At 33.0% G+C, this 26,781-nt stretch overlaps 5 protein-coding genes and 1 non-coding gene across 13 annotated transcripts; 4 read left to right on the top strand and 2 right to left on the bottom strand.

Annotated features, from left to right (window-relative positions):
• Window positions 1-591: 591 nt before the first annotated feature.
• On the bottom strand, window positions 592-2,826 carry LOC114174026. Of its 2 annotated transcripts, none has more exons than XM_028058762.1 (9): window positions 2,736-2,826; window positions 2,455-2,603; window positions 2,356-2,377; window positions 2,111-2,167; window positions 1,948-2,029; window positions 1,364-1,459; window positions 1,142-1,266; window positions 1,029-1,047; window positions 592-940 (listed from the first exon to the last, which is right to left on the bottom strand). In XM_028058762.1, the coding sequence occupies exons 2-9, from the start codon at window positions 2,552-2,554 to the stop codon at window positions 803-805; spliced, it is 639 nt and encodes a 212-aa protein (XP_027914563.1). In that variant the 5' UTR covers window positions 2,555-2,603; window positions 2,736-2,826; the 3' UTR covers window positions 592-802. The 2 variants fall into 2 exon arrangements, with proteins under 2 accessions (XP_027914563.1, XP_027914562.1); XM_028058761.1 differs by having other exon boundaries at window positions 2,704-2,795.
• A 2,029-nt stretch (window positions 2,827-4,855) lies between these two features.
• LOC114173193 (zinc finger protein CONSTANS-LIKE 10-like) lies at window positions 4,856-6,787 on the top strand. The gene is made up of 4 exons (XM_028057450.1): window positions 4,856-5,713; window positions 5,867-6,022; window positions 6,266-6,400; window positions 6,497-6,787. The coding sequence occupies exons 1-4, from the start codon at window positions 5,132-5,134 to the stop codon at window positions 6,536-6,538; spliced, it is 915 nt and encodes a 304-aa protein (XP_027913251.1). The 5' UTR covers window positions 4,856-5,131; the 3' UTR covers window positions 6,539-6,787.
• Window positions 6,788-10,857: 4,070 nt separating this feature from the next.
• Window positions 10,858-12,959, top strand: LOC114166192 (sulfated surface glycoprotein 185-like). The gene is made up of 4 exons (XM_028050877.1): window positions 10,858-11,170; window positions 11,351-11,512; window positions 12,371-12,605; window positions 12,743-12,959. The coding sequence occupies exons 2-4, from the start codon at window positions 11,354-11,356 to the stop codon at window positions 12,769-12,771; spliced, it is 423 nt and encodes a 140-aa protein (XP_027906678.1). The 5' UTR covers window positions 10,858-11,170; window positions 11,351-11,353; the 3' UTR covers window positions 12,772-12,959.
• A 311-nt stretch (window positions 12,960-13,270) lies between these two features.
• On the top strand, window positions 13,271-13,342 carry TRNAT-UGU. Its single transcript has one exon. It is a non-coding gene; the product is annotated as a tRNA-Thr (tRNA).
• A 595-nt stretch (window positions 13,343-13,937) lies between these two features.
• On the bottom strand, window positions 13,938-18,559 carry LOC114174300. Of its 6 annotated transcripts, none has more exons than XM_028059124.1 (3): window positions 18,392-18,559; window positions 17,567-17,636; window positions 13,938-17,060 (listed from the first exon to the last, which is right to left on the bottom strand). In XM_028059124.1, the coding sequence occupies exon 3, from the start codon at window positions 16,989-16,991 to the stop codon at window positions 14,016-14,018; it is 2,976 nt and encodes a 991-aa protein (XP_027914925.1). In that variant the 5' UTR covers window positions 16,992-17,060; window positions 17,567-17,636; window positions 18,392-18,559; the 3' UTR covers window positions 13,938-14,015. The 6 variants fall into 6 exon arrangements, with proteins under 6 accessions (XP_027914925.1, XP_027914926.1, XP_027914924.1 ...); XM_028059125.1 differs by lacking the exon at window positions 18,392-18,559 and adding an exon at window positions 17,961-18,354 and having other exon boundaries at window positions 13,938-17,149; XM_028059123.1 differs by lacking the exon at window positions 18,392-18,559 and adding an exon at window positions 17,781-18,353.
• Window positions 18,560-22,842: 4,283 nt separating this feature from the next.
• LOC114173676 lies at window positions 22,843-25,356 on the top strand. 2 transcript variants are annotated; one of them, XM_028058195.1, is made up of 2 exons: window positions 22,843-23,178; window positions 23,686-25,356. In XM_028058195.1, exons 1-2 carry the CDS (start codon window positions 23,056-23,058, stop codon window positions 24,910-24,912), a joined length of 1,350 nt encoding a protein of 449 aa, XP_027913996.1. In that variant the 5' UTR covers window positions 22,843-23,055; the 3' UTR covers window positions 24,913-25,356. The 2 variants fall into 2 exon arrangements, with proteins under 2 accessions (XP_027913996.1, XP_027913994.1); XM_028058193.1 differs by having other exon boundaries at window positions 22,846-23,178; window positions 23,683-25,356.
• The last annotated feature ends 1,425 nt before the right edge of the window (window positions 25,357-26,781 follow it).

Below are 26,781 nucleotides of genomic sequence, written 5' to 3'. Positions count from 1 at the left end.
TAAAAAGAATATCTCCAACTGAAAAATATATCCTCACCTATATCCGCATAAAAATAACCCAAAAAAAAAAACTTATCGGTGTCTCTACAACACATCAATAAAATAAAAACATCTATTATTATTAAAAGCATACAAACTATGTAGTAGTTATTCTTTTTCTATATTAAAAAAATTAAGAATTGTTCTTATTATAACATAAAACCATTATTTTGAAGTATCTATTACCGAGTTAAAAAGTAAAACCCTCTAAACAAGAAAAAAAAGACGAGTTCATATCGGAAAGAAAAAAAAAACGTAAAAAGATAGTGAAAGACACTGTTCACCGGAAACAAAATACAAGTATATTTTTATTAATAAGTAATTAGTGAACCATATAAAAGTGAATTTAAAATTACTTTCTATAAAATCTCTAAGAAAATAGTTTTACGTTTATATGAATTGCTTAATTTATTTATTTTTATGTAATGAGAAGACTTTATATTTATATTTTGCATTTTGCAGTGTTTTTGAACTTGGAATTAGACACTAAGGAGTGTTGTAACTCATGCCTTTTGATATCATATTAAAAATAGACTTTTAAAGCTAAATCAATCTTATAAGAATATTTCCAACATTAACATAATGTAATACACAGAAGACAAAGTATAATACCATCGTTTTGTACAAGTGAAACAACCAAATAATTGACGATACTAATTTGACCAAAAACATGTATAAGTATGGTGTTGACATGAATAAGAAGTTGATGCAAATGCAACCCAACCATAAAGCAGTGTTTTAAGGAGAAGGAGGGACTACGTTCTTAGGCATGTGAAGCATACCCAACAAAAGGAGGGACTGCCTGATCAAAACGTGACATTTGTTGAACACTGGGAGCGACCATTACTGGTTGGGGACCAAATTTTCCATCACGCTTGTCCATTTCAATCTTATGCTGAGTCTGCAATTAAATTCCCATTTATGCTGTCATCTCTAAACACTTACAACTAAATTATTAACAATTTCTGAGTAAGAGATGTCAATTTTACCTGCATACAGGCACACACCCTACAACATTACAAAACAAACGCACAAATTAATAAATTTCGCTGTAAACTGCACAATCAAAGTGGAGACAAAGGCTGCATAAACAAAGTCTTACGTGCAGTAGACAAAGTCAGCTAAGCAGGATAGTACTTGGGAAGCCTCTCGAAGTTCACTATTTCCCACAATTAAAGCAATGATAGAAAATATGCAGGCTAGTTGTTGAAGGCAAAACATGAAACCCTGAATGAATTACAAGATCAGTTAACAGAATATCATAAATGAGACACGGTGCGTAGTATATTTTAGTGTGAGTGAAAGAGAGGCAGAGAGATTATACAATGATGCAATTATCACATTGCGTAGTTTGAATGTTAAATTCATCTTGTAACAGAAACCGAGTTGAAGCCACTGAATTTCCAAAACAGCACACAACCTGAAAAGTGAATGAGAGAATACATGTATAATGCAGCAGAAAAAAGCCTTGTAAAATAAGCACAGAAAATACATGTAGAGTGTGACTTAGAGACCAAACAACCCAGTAAGGAGAAAGGTAAAATATAAATGCATTATAGTTAATTATAAGTTAAGATTTTGTTTTATAGATTTTTTCCGCAAGGATTAATCTCACTTGTACTACTGTGAAATAAAGAGGGTAATTACAGGTTAAGCCCAGTTGACTATTTATTCATGACTATTTATCCAGCCATGGATTCAACGTTGACCAAGTCAAGGAAGTTGCAAAACAAAAGGAGATTGACCTTAATTGGCATAGCAATAGAAAAAGAAGGCATTCTTAATTCATCAATCAGATTTCTGACAACAACAAAAAAATCATTATTCATTCCGAGGCATACTAATTCAGATGTCGTTTTTTTTTTCACAAGGAAGCAAGAGATGTGAAGAATGGTATATATAATATACCTCCGTAGCGAGGCAGAGTTCAGGGTATCTGCTTTCTCCACAGCGACCACTGCAGGGCATGTAACCAGCACAACATGTGTATCTGGAGCCAACAAAAGAAAACCATGAAATTACATAGTCCAGATTGAAAAGTTAGGGAAACTTAAACTGAATAAACTATTACCTTGACATATCATCATAAAGAGCTCGTTTACGCAGCAGATATGATACACACGGTGCACTATAATGGGACAAATGAAAATTAGATTACCCCCACACATCAAATAGTTACACTAAGAAGAACTATAATTGTGATTCAACCAGCAAGGAACTGGGGAAAAATAGGATCCAAAAGAGCGGAAATTTGATGAACACAAGTCAACGTTGACCCATGACTGAAAAATTGGAAGCATTTGGAAGAGAACTTACCACCAGAGAGCAAAGCAACAATCTGCATATATGGAGAAAGAATATGTGAGTAGTGCATATGATGTGTTTGTGAATATGTGGGTGAAAGATAAAACTTACAAGGAGTGTCAGCTTGAATGGTAGTGAATAGATCAGTGTGCCAGAAATTGCGGAAGTTCTGGCGAAGCTGCATCTTCTCGATATGCTGCTGCGATGCCATTTCCTTCCTCTGCTTCACCTCACCTCACCTCACCTCACTGATCATCAACCTAGTCCAACCAACCACAATAAATAAGAAACAAAGACCCAACACTACACAACAGAGAACAAGTCTTCCTATGAATGTTTCAACGTTAAAAACAATGCTACCATGATTTTGTTTTAACTTTCGAACTGATTACCAATTGGCTCATTCTTGACTTCTAAGTTGACTTCTTATACCTGTCGTAATAGAAGAAAACCCATAGAGTAAGCTTTAGTGCAACACAAAACACACATGTTTTATGAAGAAAAACACTTTAACCAGGTTTTTTAAAGATTACCATTGTCAATACATTTTTTTAATTTTATTTAACATCAAATTTTCCTGAAAGAAAATACCATGATGTTTTAAATTTTTAAAAAAATTAGCATACGTATAGTTGTACCTTTCTACAAGTAAATAAAGCCCAGTCCTTGAATCCTAGCGAATAAGAGAATCTGAAGGAGAATCTAAAGAAAAATTTATATTTTTTTCTGTTGATGACATATATAGATAAGAGACAACATTAAAACCATAAATAAACTTTATAGACTTAAATTGAGTTTAAAGAAATACTCTAAGATGGCATTAAAACTTATTTTATATCTGGATCACTTTCCATTTCAAAAAATTTAAATAGAAAAATGTGAAAACGATAAAAAAGGAAACGCCGCTTAAGGTTCATTGAAAAATATTTTGATAAAAAATTTTGAAAGGATTTAACCACATAAGTTCACAATAAGAATTAAAAACACTAAGTTGGGTAGTTGGGTTGGGCCCAACCACTAAGTATTTTTGTGGTTAATTAAGTTTAAGGTTCTGTTAACGTTGCCTTTAAGTCGTATATCAATGATTGGAAATGACTGCTTCCGCTATAAAAAATAGTTTAAATATAATATTTAACATTTTTTTCCGCGTATTATCAAATGTTTTTCCTATTAAATAAAATCTTCAAGAGTGGAATAAATAATCTGTTTTCTAGGTTTTTTTGTTCATTGGATCTGAATAAAAATAAAGAGGAAAAACCATATTGGTTTGGACCTTCTATTAATTATAAGTTAAATAATTTTTATTTAAGTTTTAGGTTTGATTTTAAGAAAATAGAGCCATCCAATTATATAAAAAAACATTTTAATATATTTATTTTTTAGTAACCATTGGTTTTTCATATTATTCTTTTCACACTTCAGAGTTTAAGACTTGGCTTGTTCTCACACAACTCATCAACACACGTCCTTTTTCCTGAAAGTCAATGACTTCCTCCTTCCTTTGGAAATAATTTTTTAAAGTTCAAATATAAAAGAATCTTTTAAAGTTGGATTGTTGTGAAATTTACCTGAATTTAAAAAAAAAACAACAAAATTTACTAACTACTTAAAAAAGTACATTATCATGAATCTATTTTATCAAAAAAAAAATAATACTTTAATCCATTTTTTTTATCCACTTTTAACCTACTATTTCAATTATCATTAAATCATTACATTACATCATATCACTAAAAAGAATCAAAATAAATAATCTAATAATAATTAAAATACTGAGTTAAAATTAAGTAAAAAAAGTTAAAATATCATTTTCCTTTATAAAGTTGACATACTTTAAACGAATTCTCAAATGAATATATCCATAAACATTTTACTTCAAATTATTATCTACAACTAGAATAAGCGTGCGTTTGGATAAGATTCAAAAAATTTAAACAAATAAAACAAATTTAAATAGATGATCGCTTCTTTTATCAATGTTGGAGAAAACTAATCATCAAATAGATTTTATTAAGATATATATCAATTAAGAGTTAAAAAAGAAATTACTTGACTTCGACTATAATATTATTCTTTTCATAATTATTTCAGCAGATTAACTATTGAGTTTTAACTGAACTGAAAACACATCAATAAATGAATATAACATAAAGAGACACAAATATAAAAATTTCGAATCATAATTTTTAAAGAGAAATATTTAAATTATGCATTTTGAAGGAATCAAAATTTTGTATAAAGACATATTTTAACACAAAACAATTTTATTTTCTTATAAAATTAAATTACCACATAAGAAAATAAATATAATTTGTAGTTTATTTCCTTTACTTGAAAGAATTAATTATTTATCTGTAATGAACATATTTCTAAAATAATCTAACAAAAACAATTACTTTTAAACAGTAATATTTCTTTAGCTGAAAAAATTATAAGGGAAAGAAACATTGAGAGAAAATGACATACTTTTATAGGGAAGTAACAAGGAGAAGCATGGATTCACACGCACGCACTCAATGTCTCTTTCTGTGTCATGCCATTAGAGAGAGAGAGAGAGAGAGAGAGAGAGAGAGAGAGAGAGAGAGAGAGAGAGAGAGAGAGAGAGAGAGAGAAAGAAGAATTGGTAATGAATTTGGAATTGTGTTGTTGCTGCAGGCCCTCCATTAGCTTTGCGGCTTCACATAAGCAAACACAAAAACTTTGTCACTTTCGTTTTCTCATTGACTCAAAGGAAACTAGAACTTTCCTTCAGTTGTAGAGGACTCACAGTAGAATAGTGTTAATTTCAATGTCTTCCGATCTCTATACTTTTGACATTCCTTTCCCCAGACATTCAGACACAGACAACATGGTCTCCTACGATGCAGATGGAAATCTTATGTTTTTCTCTGACAACCCTTATTCCTTCCCTTTCCTCACTGCCTCTCCAGTTCATGATGTGGCTCAGGGGAATTTCACCAACTCTCTTCACCCTTCTTTCTTCTCTTTTTCTCCTCAGCAAAACCAGAGCCTCTCTCATGCTAACCCGGCGCACCCTCTGTCAAATGGCTCATATATAAAGTCTGAGTTTAGAAATTTCTCTGCTTTGCATGGCTCCGAAGTGACAAGCGAGGAGTGCCAAATGGGTGTGGATTACTCCAGCAATCACCACTTTCTTTCTCAAACTTTTCACGCTTCTGACACTGCATCAAAGGTTATACAAAGGAGCTTCAGCTGTAACTCTTTCGGTGGAAAGCCAGGTTTCCCCTTTGAACCTCACCCTGACACTCTCATGGACTCCCCAAATTTTCATTTGCATCCTCTGATTTCCCCCGAAAACAGTTTCTTCACTGGACAAATGAGGAGGGTGTGCAGTACTGGAGATTTACAGGTTCAGTATAACAAACCCAGTTCTTAACTTTATTAACTTTGTTTTTAATGTAGTACTAATCGCCATGATTATCTTTCGAAGGTTAATTACCAAGACAGCAAATAGAAATTGTTTATTTTATTTTTATTGAACTTCGTTTTAGTTTCTATTCAGAACACGAAAGCAACAGATATGTCTTCTCAAGTGGAGAGTCCCTTGTTGGAGGAAGCGTACTTCAAAGTGGGGCGTTACAGTGCCGAAGAAAGAAAAGAAAAAATCTCTAGATATAGAGCGAAGAGAAGCCGGAGGAAGTTCAACAAGATTATCAAGGTAAAGAAGACAGTAGTGTTTGTTTGTTTAATTTTGATTTTGACGTGTATTTGACTATTGGATTAGTGGCAATAATTGAAAGACAAGAATGAGAATGGTGTATTAGTTTATGAAAGATACGAAGAATTTAGAGGGAAATATATACGAATGCATGATTAAGAGAAGAAAATGATAAAGAATAGAATTGAAAAAAGAAAAGGGTGTGAATGTGTTGTTTTTGATTGTGGTACCAACCAAAACCAGTATGCATGCCGAAAGACGCTAGCCGACAATCGAACCCGCATACGTGGCAGATTCGCTCGCAACGACGAGATCAGCGAGATTCCGAAAGCACTTTCTTCAACTTCAACAACAGAAGAATATGAAGACGAATTCTGGGTAAATATTATTTATTAATTAACGTTATCTCGATCAATAACACATTGTCATGTTTGTAATAAGTTAAAGTTCGTGTCTGCGTATATTTTTATGCAGGTTGAGTTCATTGAAGGATTAAACGAGGAGGTGATGGGTTAGAGGGAAGCAGAAGAATTTGCAGAGAGTCTTCACAGAAGCATCTTTTTTGGAAGACCCTTTTTATGATACCAATGAGAAGGAAACAAAACAGCCTTTTGTAAGCAAAGGAAAGATTACAAAAGGCTTTTTCAATTCATGTTTATGAATAAAGTCTGTATATTTAGAGCATAAGATATGGCATGGAAGTCAAATGTAAGTTGGGTAGTTAGAGGTTTTTTTTGGGTTAATTCTATTTCATTTTGATTTCTCCTTTCTGTTCTTGGTTTCCATTTGTTCATTGTATATAACCATGTATCATATTCAACGATAAGCGATGTTTGAGTACAAAATATGCACAGACTCACGAACTCTGATTTTTCTCTTATAATCTGAACTTAAGCGTGGATTAAATATGTTTAGTCTCTGATTTAGAGTTACTGTTTTTCTTATAATCTGAAGTTAAGTGTGAATTAAATATGTTTTTAGTTTTTAAATTTAGATTTAAAATTAAACTTTGTTTTTGTCTTAGATTTTAAATATGAATAAATTATTTTAACCTAACAATATTAATTTCATTTTATATATTAAATAGTGTTTTATATTAAATTTTAAGGTAAAAAATGTCAGTAATTAGTTTAAAATATGATATGAGAAACCGTTTAATACGTTTTTTTTACACGAATTAAAAGTATTATATTTATTTATTTAAAAAAAATTAAAATCAAATTGTATAAAAAATAAATATTTTTAGTATCGCGTTTAAATTTAATAACTAAAAACATGTAAGAAAAATATCTTACGACGAGCTTTTATAAGAGAATTATTGCAAACAATACTACACATTGTTAAACACCTTTAAAGGGTTAAATATGTTTTTGGTTTTTTTAATTTATCGTGAAAATTAGATTTAGTCTCTTTTGGAAATCTTGAATAAATTTAGTCTTTTATTTTTTCTTTATTTTTATAAATGCGTAGATTTAGTCCTTTAGACAATTATTTTTTAAGTTTATTTGACGTTTCAAACGCATTTCTTAGTTAATATGAACATGTGCCAATTGGTGTAAATAAATTAAAATACTATAATGAATTGTGTTTGAGTTAAATAAACTTCATAAAATTTGATTAAAAGGACTAAATCCATGTGTTTACAGGGTTGAGGGACTAAATTAGTTCAAAATTTTTAAAAAAGACTAATTTCAATTTTCACTTAAAAGATAAAAAAATATAAGAAATAAAAACATATTTAACCGAAAATTAAAATACATAATTATATTAATAATGACTTCAAATTTGTTAGAATTGTTATATACAGAGAGAAGTCATGTCGATAAATTAAGATTTTAGATCTTAACTGAATGAGTTTGAAATTTTTGGACGTAACATAAGATTAGTATTATAATATTGTGTTTAGTAATTTGATTTGTTGTGGAGGTAGGAAAGTATATGTATGATATGGTCTAGCAGGAGAAGGTTTAATAATAGGTGAGTGTTAGGGGGCGCCAAAAGAAAAAAGAAACATCCACTTCAAGTAATGATTCGTTTTGTATTGAAGTGGCAAATATAGTGTGTTTTGTGAAGTGGGATTTCTCTTTTCCAATCAGATACTGGTCAAATAAATTCCAAGGATAAAGGACGGTTATTCAGTAGTTTATGTCTAAACATTTTTATGCTGTCAAATCATTGCCCATCATCATTATATTTAACACAACAACAATAAATCTCAACAAAAAAACATGGGCCTCCAGTTTCTTAACATCAATTTTATTTTTCAACCCTGTCGGTCTGTAATGGAACTTCATTGCTAATAATCTAATATATCTTCTACAAAGTGAAGTCTTCTAATTTTAAATACAACACAGTCATGCAGTATTTTAATATTACAACCATTCTAAATATCATATTACCAATATTTGTATTTAACTAATTTTTTGTTAAAAATATTCGACTATTCAATTTATGAAATATAAAAGTATTGCATACGGAAATAAAAATAAATAGAACCTTGAAGATATATGATCAGACAAGCAGATACCAGGACATGACTGCTTTTACAGATTCTCTTGTTAAATAATGAGGTGTCAGTCAGTACAAAGAGATGCTTCTGATCTTTCTCAGATAATATCCATTTTCATAGTCCTCTTCAATTTTGGCATCTTTTTCTACATTTTAATAATTAAATAATAGAAAAGTTTTTAGCTCGAAGTAATCGGTTGAAGAAAATGAGTTCTGTGTAATTAATTCATTGAATTATTTTTTTTTACACAAATAACTGTTGATTAATTTAATTGGAAAACATTTACTAAAACTTAGACAATAAATATAAAATTCTGTAAGAATGTCGCCAAAAAAAAAAATTTCTTGACCCATTTTATTGACCAAAATCATGTTTAAAAATTAATTTAGAGGTCAATTTTTTAACTAGAAACTAATTTTTTTAATAGTTAAAACTTTCAATAACTAATATTAATTACCTTGAATATAAATTATTTTAGTTATTAATAGAAGATCACTTATAATTTTTTTAAATTATTTCATTTATCAATAATTTATGATTCTTAAATTTATATATAAATTGATCATTATTTAATTTCAATGATTTTCTTGGTATGTATATTGACATGAAACTTTATATAATATATATTTTTGTTTAGCTGTTTACTGCTTATAATTTTGAGTTAATTTGAATTTTTGTTTTCTTAATTAGATAAAAGATGCTTTAAATAGAAATAACATTGATGGGTAATTATTCAATTGAATAATAAAATGGATTGACTGTGTCACTTCGATATGAGTGGAACAATGTTCCTAATGGCACCAAGAAGATGGATTTGTTTAGTCCTATTTTTATTTGAGGTAAATTAGCTAGTTCCCACAGTAAAATATTATAAGAAATAATAAAAATACTTTTAAAATAATGAAAGTAAAAATGAAAAATACATACATAAACTACTTTAATAAAATAAAATTATAATTTTTTAGCTCCCCTTATTTCTTTATTTACTCTTCTTTTTATTTTGGGATACATGCGTAATTATGTCAAGTGACTGTGAAGTTAAAACTCAGGAATCTAACAGCGACAGGTTTAAAACTCCTGAATATAATTAGTGACAACTAAATGTTAATATTTTTTTTCATGGAATCGTTAAAATTAAAAAAAGTTTATGACAAATCACTATTATTGATAAAAAAAAAATGGGAATCGCCCTCACTTGCTATTTAGAGGGAGAATGGTGATAAAATTGATGATGAGAACCTAAAACGATTCGAAACACCCCACTTTTGACCATCACAGCGTAACAAAAATGAATGATGAAAACTACTTCTAACACCTATGAATGCAGAAGCATGGATTATATAAGAGAAAAAGTTTATTATTTTGAACCTTGCCTCTTTCCAGAGAGACCCAACAGATAGAATTTTTCAGACGAAAAGAGAAAATGAGTGCTTCGGAAAGTTATTCATTGGATGTGTCCTTCTGTCAAACAAAAAGCCTTTCGATTCGCAATTACTCCTTAAGAATATTTTTCTGCCGATTTGATTATCGATAATCAATGAGAAAGGAAATGTCTTCTGTGTTCTGCACACGATGGAGCACCCAAGAGCATTAAAAAAAAAAAGAGGTTCTGTACTATTCACGATACAACTTTTGTCTCTGCCAATGGCTGAAGAATCCACGAAGATTCTCATCAAACACTTCTTAATAACTTGCACAGAAATGTATTTGAATTTTTTAGCATACTTACGTATTTTCCTTAGGTTAGAAGTTAATTAGCCTTCCACTTTTCTTTTCTTTCTCTTGTTCACAATCCAGAGGATATTTAACTTAAATATCGTACTTTTGTTGGTAGAATACTTTGTAATGATTAGATTGTAACATGTGTGTTTGAAGGTTTGACATTTTGGAATGAATGATGAGAATGGTAGAAAAAGAAAGGGAGCACTTCCACAAATGCAAGGTAAGCTGTTTTTGGCAAAGGTTTTGTGGGTGTTTTTGTTTAGTGTGGAATTCATTGTACATAATCAAATTCAATTTGCCTACGTTAAAGGTAAAAGCAATGAGAATATTCCAAGACTCAATTTCCAAGGTCTTCGCATGCAGCTTCCTCACTAATAACGTTCATAGTATCCACAACTAATTATAATTCCCATCACTTCTTATGGCCTTTTTCTCAACTCTCACCAAATATCTGATAGCGACACACTTCGTGATGTCTCAGTGCGTTTTTTCTTTGCTTTCAATTAACTCCACTACCAAAATTTCTTCCATACTGTGTAAATCAAATTCCATATATAACTACTCACTTCAACACAACTTCGTTACAGGTTAAGCATAACACTTGTAGGGCTTAAAGTTACATATTTTTTTTTTTAAGAAATAGAAGGCCCAAGATAAATAAAAACCTAGAAATACTCATTTGGTAGCCCAATACTCATGTGGGCTGGGCCACATAACGTTCATTGATATCATGCGTGAAAAACTATTGCGCGCGAAAAGCTTAACTGAAGCAGTTTGATTCTTTATTTGTGTGTTCATCTTTAAAGACAGTTTCACTTCACTCGTCTCTGTCTCAGCTGGTTCTTTCTCACTACCTTTGATTTCGTTGCGCGCCATTTGCTTCTTTTCACAGTTATCTATTTTTAGTTCGTTAATTGGTATTCATCAAACTTCTTTGTCTTTATTCATCACTTCACCGTTCTTTTAATTCTGTTTGTGGGTAATCTTCTTGGATGATGTTATTACTGAAAGGTTGTTCTTGTAAACTGAATGAATTTGGCTAAATGACGCAGCAAGCAACTGTTCTAACTTTTATTTTTTAACACCGAGGATCAAAGAAAATGAGCGGTTATCCCGAAGACCCAGATGAATCCAGCGCTCCACCGCCGCAGCCACCGCCGCCACGACCACGGTCATCACGCCCACCGTTGCCACCACGACCACGGTCATCACGCCCACCGTTGCCACCACGGCCACCGCCGCCTCCTAGACACACCCCCGTGAGTTTGTTCTTGCGCATGCATTACTTTTTTCTTTTACTTATTTGAAAAATAATCATTCTTCCTCAACCAGTAAAAACTAGCGAGACTATCAAGTTTAAGATGAGCTAGTTTTGATAATTTTATCATATGAATACAGATTTATAATAAAACAAGCCTGAACAAGATCAAGATTAATAATTCTATTCCTCTCTCGCCCTTGAAACATTCTTATGCATATACGTGTCTATACCGTGATCTAGATTATATGACCGATATATATATAAAGAAGGTGTTTAGTGTTAGAAGATGTTCAACTGTACCTTTTCCCCAAATTAACTCAGTTTTCTATCTATTAAATTCACGGATCTTGGAAATATATTCATCTTCAAAGTAGTCGCGTTTACGACCATTTGCTGGAGCAGGAAAGGGTAAAATGTCTTCTGGCGCGGCCAATACGAATTGAGTGAAATTAAGCTTTCTAGAAATTATGAAACAGACCCTCTACCATACTATTCCGATTTCATTTTTTGCTTCAAATTAATACCAATAATTTCCATCAAATTACACTGGTGTTTGTTTGTTTTTACCATACTATTCTACGTTTTTTTAACATCTTCTTTGTTTGTTTTTTCTTTCTTTCCTATCTTTTTGTTTTATCAGTTCTTCCTTTCTCCAATGCCAGGATTGTTTTTAAATTTTGTGCGGTAAATATGGGTAGGGATTCTTGATCGACTTCAGCTTTGAGTCAGATTTAAGGAGCTTTGGTGACATATAAACTGAACTGTTGTTGCGATTGTAACAATTAAATATGTTTGATTATTCTGATAATTATGTTGTCAATAGCATTGATTCGTTTGATGCATGTTCCCTCTGCAGAAGCCAAGAGTATTCAAGCGTCGTTACTTCTACAATGACCCTTCCTTCTCTCGCAGTCCGTTTCAAAAGTCCTTTAGGCCTCAAACTCCACCTGAAGTCTCAGAAATAGTTAATAAGAATCCTTGGACCTCAGCTCGGTTAGACGGGCAGAAGAATTCGGAAGTTGTGTTTACAAAGTTGGGAGAATCTTCCAATTCAGAGGAAGAGGAGGATACAGGCACAATTTGTTATGATGGTGATGTTGCCACAGCTTCCTTATTCTACTTCTTTGGCTTTATGCATTAACTAAGTTCTATCACGCCGTGCCAGTTATCTTATTTTCTTGGGAATTAACGTTATTAGTTGACGTATTTTCATCATTTTTATCCTCAGGTTATGATGCGAAGAAGCCAAAATTCTAGAATGGTCACAATCATTTTTATGGTTGATGCATTCCTATATGGTCAGTAAAGAGAGTTTGTCCTGTGTGTAATCAAGTTTGTCATCTTAGTCATGATCGTTTGTCTTGACATTTTTTGAAACAAAAGTGCTTATGTTTCTTATAATGCAGAACGTGTTGTGTTGTCAACTCTCAGCAGAAAATTTAAAGACTGACAATTACTTAGTTAAATTCAAATGCACTTTCCCTATAATGTAGAGTCCCTAACATTACAAAGTCGATAGTTATTTTGTTCGTTTTTATTTCACTATACCTTACGTTAAGAAAGCAAATGCACAATGATCACAGCCGAATAGTAGCAGTAGCAAAATTCATTTCTTTTCACTGTTCTTTTATTTGCCATTTGAAGTCAATTTGTGAATAGCAGAATTTCTGATAACAACTTATAATTGAAATTTTTATCAAATATTTGACAACATAACTTATAATTAAAAGCTTTTGTTTAGTAATGATATCAGGGAGCCCTTATAGCTCAGTGGTAGAGCGTCAGTCTTGTAAACTGAAGGTCCGTAGTTCGATCCTGCGTGAGGGCAAAACTTGTTTCTATTTTTCCTTTCTATTCTTTTTACATCTTCACATTAACGATGGTTAACAATCTCATCTAACTAAATGCATTTTATCTTCGTATTCTTTTTCTTATATCTATTTATATAGAATTTATCCAGACTTCTATGGGGACTTTAAACAATGACAGATACATTGGATACAGACGGTGCTAACAAAAATAGTCTGAAACCTTGAAAACAACTTTCGTTGATATTTGTGAGTACAAAGTATCGTGATGGCAAACATATACGTTTCACATTCTGTTTTAATGTTCCCGATGTTTCATTAGTTACTAACACCAATGCACGGTTTGCCTCAAAAAATAAACGAAGAAGGAGGGGGAACTCTTTTGTTGCACCAAGGATCACCCTCAAATTGAATCAACTCACCTTATAGCAGAAGCAAGTACAACAGTAGTTCCAGTTATTCATAAATTTAATGATTACTCATAACCATGATGTTAGACAACTTATACCGTAATTCGTATTTCAAACATGTATGTCAAGATAAACAAAAAGGAACAGTTTTTAAAATGGAAGGAATTTAGTTTGAGCTCTTTTAAAAATAACGTAGAGAGAACAACGAAATAGTATGCAGAATTTTTATTAGAAATCTTGTGTATGATTCTAGAGTTTCCTTACAAAGATACAAAATCTAAGTCTAAGTGTGAATTTGGACATTTGCGTTAAGCCTGGTAAGTTTGCTCAACGTTTCACGAGCTGATACTGTATCTGGGTGATCTTCACCACAAATTGAAGTCCTAATGAAAACAGCCTTCCGGATTAGATCATCCGCAACGTCAAACTGAGCACCTCTCAGCATTAGCTTGGCCCTGGTCTCGAGAACAGTGGCTCTAGTCAATGCTAACTCTTGCCAAAGGCATGGATTCAACTGAGCATTAGTCTGGATGGATCTCCAGCAAAGTGATTTGTCGAACCACTTGTCAACCGGAGTAACAAATGCTTGGTCTGCAGCTTCCAATGCATTGGTGCACAGACGCAGAAGCTCAAGAGCAGCACTGCATCGAGAATATGTAATGAATGTGTGAATTGCAAGAGGCAGAACCACTCTTTTCACAAGATACAAAAGCTCGGACACCTTCAGCTCAACCACCACAGGATCGTGACCAAATCCAAACAGCAGAAAACATGCAGCCCATAAATGATCCAGGTTTTGTGATATTGACCCGTGACTCATGATAGCTTGAATCATTGCTTGTGCAGCTCCAGTATTTTCTCTTTTTCGAGCGTACAGTTTGAACACTTCATTGATATGGATATAGCCTTGCTTGGTACTATTTCTTGCAATATTAAACCTCAGCAATAAAGAGGATGCTTCTAATTCTGGTTTTTTAGCGTAGGAGGATGGGAATCCACATGATAATAGTTGAAGCATTTTTCTCCAGAAACACTTTCCTTGACATCTTTCTGGTACCTTTTCAGCAGCAAGTGCAAGTAGGGAAATCGGAATAGCACCAGGTGCAAACCATCCACTTACCAGCACCATTCTGGTGGCCAAGCTTCTTGGACCATCCGCATGATCAAATATGGAGAAACAAACGTCAAAGAGTTGAAGAAGGAAAGCGTTTTTCGTGAACGAGAGAGCTTCTTTACCACTCCATGGCATCTCCTTCAAAGGCATTCTGTTTATGGTATCTAGGAGCCTGCTTGGTGTTATGGGTAGTTCCGACAAAATTGCACTGATAATGGCAAGGCCAAGAGTTAACCTTCCAACTTTCTCCTCAATACTTCTCAGGGCATCAACCTCCGCCACCGAATACTCCTTACTACTACCTACCATTAAAGACATTGCCTCAACTCCAGATAAGTATGAAAGTTTCAATGGTTCCAGGTTCATGATCCGAGGAAGGCGTGTTGATACAATTACATGGGTCTCTACCCCAAAACGAGGGAGAAGATCCATCACAAGTTTGTGATCCCACCAATCTTTTTCACTTTCCAAGTTATCAATGATCACAAGATATGGAATGTTTCTCATCAGTTCTTTGCGAACTCTAGAAATTGCAGCCACTTCCTGCTCTTCAAAGCTTCTTATTTTTGTTTTGTCCAAACTATTCTCAACTCCCACATCAACTTCTAAAAATGATCTGATATTTAGATAATTTTGCCTGATGTATCTGCTCTCCCCTCCTATCCATAAAACCATCTTGTATCTCTGATGAAATCTGTAAGCAAATTCAAGAATAAGTTCCGTTTTTCCAATTCCTGAATCCCCAGAAACACAAGCAACCCCTTTCCCATACAAAATCTTCATTCCGTTTTTCCTCTTAGAATACTTTCCCCGCTTGAGCCTCGGATGGTTGTGCCTGTTAGAAAATTCAATACCTTGCATTTCAATTTCTTTTTCTGACTCCTTCCAGACAACTGGTTCTTTTTCCTTCCTTCTGTCGTTCCATCTTTCATCTATCATGTTGCTCTTGCCCCAACCAATTCTCACACTCTTTCTTCTGGGTCTGGCCTTAAGTTCAATATAGTCTTGTTCTGCATCTCCTGTGACATCACCAAAAAGTATAAATTCTAACTGAGAAAGCTCTTTCTTTCTGCCTATAAAATTCTCGTTTCTAATGAAAGGAAACTCCTCTTTTTCGACTTTTTCTCTCCACTTTGCCACACGTTCTGCAACACTTCTCCTTCCTAACCTCGTTGCTATCAATGTGACAGCCCTCAATATGCAATCTCTCCAGTTGCCATCCTGAGCTTCCAATTTGCACTCATCAACCCGAGATAGGCCATGCACGGCATCTTTCCACTCTTGTTCCAACCCTTCATACGAAAGCCAAAGTTCCCCTCCGTGTTTTTCCCACAGCTCACCCCTCTTTTCAATTATATCCCTGACAAGACAATCAGCTGGATTCAAATCAAAGAATATAGGGATCAGATTCTTCTTCCTACAGAAAAAATTCAGTTCCTCAATAGTGTATTGGTTCTTGAAAGACTTCTTTGTTATAATTACTATCCCAAAAGAAGCAGCATCCATAGCTCTCTCGGCAATGCCAAGTTTGCGGGAGCTCCTACTTCGAGCCCTGTCCGAAACAAAGCAACTGATGCCTTGAATTTCCAACTCAGCACACAGCCATTTAGCAAATCGTAATAAAGGGGGTTTGCTTCCATGCAGCCCTATGAAAACATCACAACTCCTCAGCCTATAAGAAGAAAATGACGTGGAACCTGGAGTTGAGGATGTTCTATGCTTTCTGTCTTTCTTAATTCGCCTTTCTTTCTGTCCAGAATAACCATCTTCATGGCAATTCGAGTAACTAGATATGCTGCTACTTGAGACGCCAACTGGGGAAGATTTACGGTCAAGTTTCACGAAACCGCCTGAATTGCATCCAGCTGGAGATGCAGATACATCTGAGAAATTGCATCTAACATTTACTGTTGAATTTGGTTCTGGAATCTCTAAAGTGGTGGTTGAGGGAGCCAGACCTAAATGAACTGTGTTACTTTGAGTATCAAGCCTGGCCGAGTGTGATAATTGACATGATGATGGTGATCTGGGAGAGAAAAAAGGTGACTGATTTGCTGAAAAGAAAACGGAAGATGATGATGACATATTCCTTGTAGTCATGGCTGTCAAGGAACCAAATACGGGGCTTTCTTCCTGAATGTCCATGCCTGTACTTGTAGGATTCCCAGTTATGCAAGATACCAAATCCCATGCACGCAACCACACAATTTTTATCTGAAGTTCGCATGACGATGTCCAAGTCAGTCACAATTGCACAAATGTAGCCAAACTGAATGTTCTATATTGTTAGGTTCATGCAAGTGCTGAAATAAAAAAACAACATAAAAATATGGTAATAGAGCATCACCATCTGAGTTATATACATCTCTATTTTTACATGATAGGTAACACTTTACCCAAAGAATTACAAAAAAACAGCAAAAATCATTACTAGGCACCACGAGAATCAACTTAAAAAGAAGGTAATTTTGGTGGGGAAGGGAGGTAAAACTTTACAGAAAGAGATTGATTCCGAACAGTGAATGCATCCCAAAAAACGGTATCTGCTTGGGGAATACAATCATTTGATGCAGAGGATTGGTGTCTCGTTAATTCAATAACCAAATTCAAAAGCAGAGAAGAAGGCACCATATCAGAAAAAAATACAATCATAACCCCATCTCGGAGAGAGAATTGAGAGAATCATAAAACTGCATTGGGATTCAGATCTGAGTACTTACAAGGATACCAAACAGAAACACTCTCCGGTAGATTCTGTATTTCGCCTCCAACCAAATCAATCTCGTTTCACTGAATATACGAGGAAGGTCACAACGATTAAAACTTAGAAGGAGCCGAGTTTGCAAGTACAGCAACAGTGAAATAACTAACTGAAGAAAACCACCAGGAAACACATGATGACCCCAACATTGCATAAATAGATACAGTACATACTATTCAACATAGCTATCATTAACGCGTCCACTGGCACACAACTATTGAGTGAAAGGCCAAAAGGCTTGGAAATTAAGCGGTGAGACTGAGACGTTTGGATGAGCTGAGAGTATTTGGGAGACACCTCACAGAAAAGAGGGAAAAGGACATAGTCGTTGAAAATGAAGGCAAAAACTGTACCTTTTTTTCTGAGAAGGGAAGAGAACAAGTCTTCTGGGGGTTCAGAAACTCTAGCTGTTTTTTGATAAACACGCTGTTTTGTAAGTATATACATATATATAACTAAAACCTGTCTCTGACTCTCTCAACTTGGCCCTTTCACACTCTGTCCATTATCATTATTTGTATGACTTTCTTCAACCTTTACAAGACATTTGCTTTGGGTGGAGAAGTAGTATTTTATTGTATATGAGAGTGTGGAAGAGTGAGAGAAAATGGAAGAAGAAGAAGAAGGCAATGGGACCAAAGATGGGATCTGAGTAGGGTATGGTGTGAATGGAAGTAGGCTCCACAGGCATTTATAGGAGTGTTAAATTTGCAGATATTGAGCACTGTGATTTTGGAGCATTTGCATTGGGGTTGTTAAAAAATTGAAAAAGAGATAGAGTTACCTGTGAGGAGCTTAAAAGGCAAGTTTGATTATGATAGTCGAAAGCAAAACGTGGAGTTTTGTACTTTGTTGGATATGTGACTGACGTTTTGAGGTTCTAACTTCTGAGGAATCCTTTCTCTGCTCTGTCACCCTTTTATCACTTCTTTCTTCTTCTCTCTGCTCTTCACTCTACTCTATTCTACTCTTTTTCTTTCTTTCTTTCTAAACCTACAAATAAATACCCATTCCAATCCACAAACAAATAAGGGATACCTTACTCTAAAACACTTTGTCTTTATTGTCTTTTTTTTTTTAAATAATACCAGCAGATTAATTATAATTATAGCAAATTGTAACTCACTGTTACCATTTTTTTGTATCAATCATTACCCCTCTCTGCTAATACCACAACTTATAAACATTTCTCATAATTTTCAATAATTACACATGATTCCGTGGTAACTTACCAAATTATCAAATTATTTCCTTAAATAAATCGAAGTACCTGTTGTTACTAGTACTGCCATTTTGTCTTCTAAAATTTAAAATATTATTGTTCGAAAAAACGTGATATTTTAGAAAATATATACATATTATATCGTGAATATAAAATTATGATTTTAAAAATAATTGAATTTGATTTATTCATGGTATTTTAGAAAATATATATATTTTGGTGAAAATGTAAATATATATATATATATATATATATATATATATTTCACATAATATGTTTTTTCTATTTTTTAATTTGATTGCAATTTTTATGAATTTGTGATCAAAGAAATATTTGACACAACAGATTAATAATTTTAATTGAATCTCTTGCAAATTAATATCATTTTCATTTGTTTTTAATTTGTCGCAACAATTTTTGTTTATATTTTTTTTTTCAAAAAAAGAGAGAGATAAATGGAAAGAGAAAAAAAATACTCTTTTTTTCATTTGATTGTGCAAAGAATAAAAGAAAAAAAATGTGCATATACAAATATATAAATAAAATGTATTATACAAGTATTTTAAATTTAACGAGTACTTAGAAGAATTACAAAATAAAATTATAATTTGATAAAAAAAGTAGTTTATAGGGTATTTGTTTAAACTAAAAAGTAGACTTTATACTATACAGAAAAAGTGGAATAATAGTTTGCAATGGTATTTCATGTAAAATAACATTTTTATTTATAATATGGAAATAGAATTGATTAAAATAGGAATAAGATGAATGAAACCAAAGATAGGATGATGAATTTGATTTTGCAATGTGAACAAATGATTTGAATGGAACAACCAAACTGTACGGCAACCAATCCATCCATCTATATAAAACAAGAGAGGACAAAAAACTTCAAAAGGAGAACACAGAGTTCAGATAATAATTAATTATATATAAAACATGAATAACAGAAAATAATATTATATAATTTCATTTCTATAGGTGGAAAAACATCTTTTACATAATTAATTAAAAAAATACTTTAATATGAAAGAAATCTGTTAATATTCATAGATGCTGCCTTGGTTTAGATTTTTGTTAAAAAGTTGCTATTAAAGTTATAAAAAATATTAATATACATACACACCTCATATATATATATATATATATATATATATATATATATATATATATATATATATATAATTATGAATTGGTTACACTAGTATTTACAAATTAAATCGAGCACATGCAACCATGTGAGATCTCACCACATCCCAATTTATTAACTTTTCAGTGAATGGCTTGGATTAAGCCACTTGCTACTAATACAACTACTTTCTGCGTTTTATAATATTTTCCTGTGAAATTTAAATTATTGATTACTTTATTATATCTATAATAAATTCTGAAAATAATATCAAATAAAATTGACTACTGTTCCTACTAGTAGTAGATAAAATATAAAAAATAAAATAAAATAAAATTGGTTGAAAAACAGTGTGAATCTAATAAAGACGAAAGCACATGGTCATTGTTAACTCACCCTTCTGGCATAGTAAGAAGATAGCAAATTCATCATTAATGGGACCCAACCTGTGCAAATATATAAGGATTCTATCTTTATATATAAATACAATCCAATTTCATGGTTTCCAAAAATGGTGCTAACTATAGGCCAGTTTTTCCCCTTATGATAAGACACCAACATTTGAAATTTACTTTATTCTGTTTTATTTTTTTTAGCTAAATATGTATTTGTAAGTTTATTTGTCTGATTATATAACATGTCATATAGTTTTATTTATCAGTTATAATATTAAAAAGTATATTCTAGGCAACATAATTATTTAATCCATTTTTAATTGTTTCATAACAAGACCAGTTACAGAGGATATCACATTGAAATTGTAATATTAACTAAATTAAAAACCCTGAAATAATACAGCATTATATTACATAAGATGTAAATGTAATTTTAAAATTGTAATTTTTAATGTATGTTACAGAACTATGGATTTAAAATTGAAAATTGAAGAAGTTTAATGTAAAGGAGAGAGAGGGAGTGACGGAAAAGAAGCAAATTTGACTTTGAAGGTTATTACATATTAATATTTAATTAATTATATCAAGGTAGAACTTGGATTTTTGTGTATAAGTATTATTTTGGTACCAATATTTGGAGGCATGTTTGCTGAACTTGGGCTACTATGGTCCATTCGAGTCCAACCATCATGTGTTTGTGAAAATGACAACTTATATAAACAATTCACTTCATTTGCGATCAACCACAATCAGATCCGGTAAAATATATAATCAGATAAACAAAATTCGCTCTACATTAATATTATGGTGAAAGTTTAAGTTTATGTTTTAAGTTAGTCTATAAAGTACGTTCTCTTTTCCAAAGGTTAAAGAAGTTTTTGAATTAAAATAATAGGTTAAAAAGAAACTTAAAAGGCAGAAGCAAATTATGTTGACGGAAAAGTGTTTTCTGATCTAAGTACTTGCTCAATTTTTTCAAAAACCCTTTTCAGCTTGTGTTTTTTTTTACTTCCAGTGATGATCTTTTCAAATAGCAAGGCATCTTCAATTATTTTAACTAATCAAATTCACATTAAGGGTTAATTGACTGTAGTGACATAAGTTTATTTTACACATTATAGGTAGTAATATGAGCCTTTATTTGTTCATTTTAAATGATGCAAATGTGAGTCTTCAATTAAATATTCGTTAAGCATTACTGGAAATGTCACTGTCAAAAGATGGTCATTTTCTTTTCTTTGCACCTCCAACTTATATTAGTTTGAGTAAGTATTCTTATTCCTCTTTAATGAGAATAGCGAATTTAAAGAATGATGACTGTATTTATTAAAAATAGTAATTGACCATAAATACGATAAACATCGGTTCAACGATAATGACTTTGGTGATGGATTTTTTTCTTCTATGTAAACTTAAATTCATTCTCATATTTATCAGAATAATTAACTTATTCTAGAAATTTCAGAAATCCTGCTTTGGAAAACCTATCACTTTTTCAAAGCTAAAATGGTCATTTTGAAAAATAGACGTGGGTAGAGAAAGAAATTGATGGGTGCAGGGAGCAATTGCCTTTTTTCCCAACCCTGAATATTTTGTATGGCATATAGGTTAGTAGGTGGGGTTTGGATTTAAACTCTTTAATTGCTCGTAATTATCTTCTACCAAGGTTAGGTAAGCGCAAACCATTCCTCCTGCTTTTTTTTTTTTTTTTTTTTCCTATTTAGTTCCTTCTTATCCTTTGCAACCTATATGTTTCCTCTTTCCTATTTCTTTTTCTTTTTCTCAATCTTCTTTTTTGGTTAACAAAACATGAAAAAAAAATGTGAGATAGAGAAAATGTACTAATTGATACATACACCTTTAAAAGTCGAGAAAAGGTGCTTTAGTGTTGATTTGATGGTTTGTAGTTGAAGAAGGCAAAGCTTGAACCTCCGATAATTTAATGTGAAAAAGAAGAAAAAGGAAATACGTGACGCTGGTTTGAGATCCAGAATCCGAAGGAACGAAGAAGGATTTGATAAAAATATTATATTTTGTTTAGAAAACAAGAAAAGCATGAGTTAGGCACAAATTAGAGATATATTTATAGAGAGATATTTGGCTGCGGTGGACCCCGAAAGAAAGGATGAACGTTAACACACGTGCACACGGACTTCATTATTTGGGCACAGTAACCCACTAATGACTCCTTTCTTGTTGTTTTGTGTGGCGGCCACAACACAACACCATTACATGTACTATACTAATACTAGGTGTAAAGTTTTAGCATTAATTAATAATACCAATGGTTATGCAGAGAGAATAAGAGAGTCAAAGGGACAGTTGAGTAAGTTCCTAACACTTTAATGTACCATTTTAATATTAACTAATGAACAAAGAAAGACCCATAGCATGGTCTTCCTTGGTTATTATTCACTTGACATGACATTGGCACCAATCAAACCAAACCAAATCAAGTTATAGTCAGTCATTGCCGTGTTTTGACCTCTTCAACAACATTGCACTCTCTCGCCTTTTCTCTCCCCCAATTTTCACCATTCATATATACGAACATTCATTTTATTTTCACTTCATCATCTCCTCCAACTTCTCTCAGCTTTTCATGTCTCTACCGTTTCTCAAACTTGTTTTCTGTATGTAAATATAGAAACACTGCTACTCTGCTTTTTTATCCATCCCTATTTGTAAACAAAGAGGTAGAGATGAGAGGTGGTCATGGAGGCGATGCCAGAGCTGTGAACAACACTTTGGACACCATAAACGCTGCTGCAACTGCCATCGCTTCTGTGGACAATCGCCTTAATCAACCTCTTCCTCACGTCCAGGTAAAATACATAAATAATTCATACCTCTATCACTTCTTTCGGCTGCAGATGTGGGTTTCCTCTGTTTTATGCTTCAGACCTTTCGGTTCTCTGTTTCCCCTTGACTCTGTTTTACTTACTCAGATTTCTGTTATTCAAAACTTAATTTTGTGTTCAATGTTGCTCTGCTCTGATTGCTTTAGCAGTTATAATTTATGGTCAATCTCCTATCCAAAAATGACGATCTTTTCAAAAATTGTTTCTTGGGTTGAACAATTCAACGTGACATGGATTACTTTCTCAAAGTACATAGTTTATGAAAAGTTAAAGCAGAATTGCGTATGATTTTGTGTTTGATGAGGTATACTGGAGAAATATTCCATTTTTGTTTCATCGTTTATTTATTTTTCGTTATGTAACGGTAATCTGATTGTTCGAGAGAACTGGCATGTCTCTACATTTTCTACCACTCAAAACTGGTTCCATTCAAGCGATGGAACTGATATTAAGTTTTGTTGCTTGTAGAAGAAAACCTGGGGAAGCTGGCTGAGCATATATTGGTGTTTTGGACACCGCAGAAACCAAAAGCGCTTTGGGCATGCAGTTCTTGTTCCCGTAACCACACCTTCTGCTGCAGATTCTACTTCTGCAGCAGTAGGTTCAACACAAGCACCTAGTATTCCATTCCCCTTCGCCGCACCTCCCTCGTCTCCGGCATCATTCCTCAACTCAGAACCTCCTTCAGTCGCTCAATCCCCAGGCGGTATTCTATCTTTCACTTCTGTGTCTGCCAGCATGTACTCTCCCGGTGGTCCTTTCTCTATCTTCGCCATTGGACCTTATGCCCATGAACCACAATTAGTTTCACCACCCGTTTTCTCGACATTCACCACTGAACCTTCAACCGCTCCCGTCACTCCACCTCCTGAATCTGTCCACTTGACCACACCTTCTTCACCTGAAGTGCCGTTTGCTCAACTGCTTGATCCCAACAACAAAAATTCCGATACCTTTCAAAGGTTCCAAATATCTCAATACGACTTCCACTCCTATCAGCTTCATCCTGGAAGCCCCGTTGGTCAACTCATTTCACCAAGATCAGCTTTCTCAGCTTCTGGCACCTCATCTCCTTTCCCCGATGCCGAGTTTTCTTCTCCTGCCTCCCTCCTCCTTGACTTTCAAACACCTGACCCTACCAAGCTTTTAAACATCGATAAACACAAGTCACGTCAAGGCTCCGGCTCTCTCACCCCGGATTCTATACGATCCACAACTCAGGCTGGTTTTCTTCCTGGTCACTGGGTTTCTGAGGTCATAAGGTCTCCACATCCAAGAAAAAATCGCCCCAATGAGATTAGTGTAAACCACAGCGTCTCTATTGAAGTGTCTTCCCAGGAAGTATCGAAATGTGTGGAAAACAAGGCAGTGGCATGGAGTAAATCGCTTCCGTTCAAAACTGATACACCAGGAGCAGACAAAGAAGAGAATTCAAGAGAAGTCCTCGTGAGTGAAACTCACAGTGATGTCCCCCAGCAGATCGCAGACGATGGAGATGTGGAAAGTGTTGATCATAAGGATGAAAGTATAACATTTTCTTCTGCTAAAGAATTCAACTTTGATAATGCAGAAGGAGGGGATTCTCCTGGGCCGAATTTAGTTATTGAGTGGTGGGCTAATGAGAAAGTTGCAAGCAAGGAAGGAGAATCCTCAAAGAATTGGTCTTTCTTCCCGATGGGGTTGGCCAATCGCCAGTGAAGGCTCTCTCTTAGTTTTGTGACTGTTACTTCACATAACCTTGCTGGAATATTTCATGGTTTTGACTTTGGTGCCATTGTATGGTAGCAGCCAACACCACCCCTGCTAAGAATTTTACGTTGGTAGATCTAACACATACAGTGATGGGAATATTTTTTGAACTTGCTGGCTCCGAAATGAAGGTGAGTTTTGCAGACTAGTAATCAAATTTTCAGGTAAACCCACTTTAGATTAGGAATGGCTTTACAATTATAGCATCTACATTCTTCACACCTTTTAACCTTTTTGTGTGTAAGTGTAATATAGTTGACATAAAGACAGTGGTTACCAATAACCAACCAACAATGTTTTTTTTTTTTTACTGTTACTGACAGTTCAAACATTTGACAATGTTCTTACACTGCACTCTACTAATTTCCACCAAAATACAATTAAAGTTCAGAACGGAGCTCATAGATCTCATTTTCTAGTCGAAGCATTTTCAAATATCTGGTGTGCGGTACATGGAGAAGTAATAGAAAAAGTGTTCATAAGACTATGATTAAATCTCATTAAAATAATTAACAACAATAGATGACAACTTGAACTAACTTACAAACGGTTATGAATCTATCTGTGCATTCACCTCTCACGGAATACATGTTTTAATGGATCAATATTTTAAAAATTGATGTTTTCGTTGTAATTAATGCTAATTTTAATTTAATGATAGTTATATTTACTCTCCATTTTCTTCGCATTCATCTTATTAAGAGTGGAGTTAGGATTTTAGTGATATTTTTTTTAATATATAGGATTTCATGCAGTCGTTTAGATTTAAGAGTTTTTCTCAATAATTAAAAAATAATATTTATTGAAGAGTAAAATAAATAAGTCATTTGTACACAAATAAATTATTTAATTACAGGTTACAGAACATAATATTAATTATTTGAGCAAAGGATCGCACTGCTACGTTAATTAACCTAACTGCGTGATCTTCTTCTGATGCTGAGTGTATAATTAATCTTCTGTTTAGGATTAAATTTCATACACAAAGAAATATTCTCTTCCACCAACAGGATCTAGTTTTTTTTTTTTTTTTTTTTTTTTCTAAAAGTTATAGAAATAAATAAATAGAAGTGGTAGAGAAAGGAGCATCCCAAATTCACAATAACTCGATCAACGCATCTTCTTCGTCAATGCCAATTGCACTGCTCCCAACTCTTATCCAGAAGTTTTCAAAATTCCATAATTTAAGTAGGTTTTTAATTTAAACCTATTTATTTTATACTTTAATTAATTAAATTACATTTTATGATATCTTAGATGAATTAGATCAGTATACGGTGGCTGAATAAGATTAAATAAAAATAAAATGTATAGAAAAATGAGATGTTTCTTGATTGGTTCGCCTCAAATCTGTCTCCACTTGCCTCTTTTCTTCTAATTTGTCGTTACATTTTGTTTTCCAACATTGAATTTTGTGACTAAATTATTGAGTTACATTTAATAACGAGTAACCCCAAAACCCTTTTGTCGGTGGAACATCACTGTAGGGGCGGGTGCCTAAGCTGTCTTACCCAGCTTCTTTTAGGGGAAGAATAATGAAATCATCAATTAATTACTTTCACTTTCATACCGTTAAATCCTAAACTATTAATTTATTATTATAGATCACATCTTTTTTAATATTCTCAATTATATTATATATTAATAACAAATTAAATGTTTTCACGTTAATTTCTTTAATATTTAATATTTTTCAGATAAAACCAATTTATATAATATATAAATAACATTGAATTTTATTTTATTAAATTTTGGTTTATAAGATTAAATTATATTTGGATGTCAATCAAGTTAGTTTGTTAAATGTATTAGGTTACT

Source organism: Vigna unguiculata, chromosome 2 (assembly GCF_004118075.2).
Source record: "Vigna unguiculata cultivar IT97K-499-35 chromosome 2, ASM411807v1, whole genome shotgun sequence".
Taxonomy (NCBI): domain Eukaryota; kingdom Viridiplantae; phylum Streptophyta; class Magnoliopsida; order Fabales; family Fabaceae; genus Vigna; species Vigna unguiculata.
This window is presented reverse-complemented; position numbering and strand designations above follow the sequence as displayed.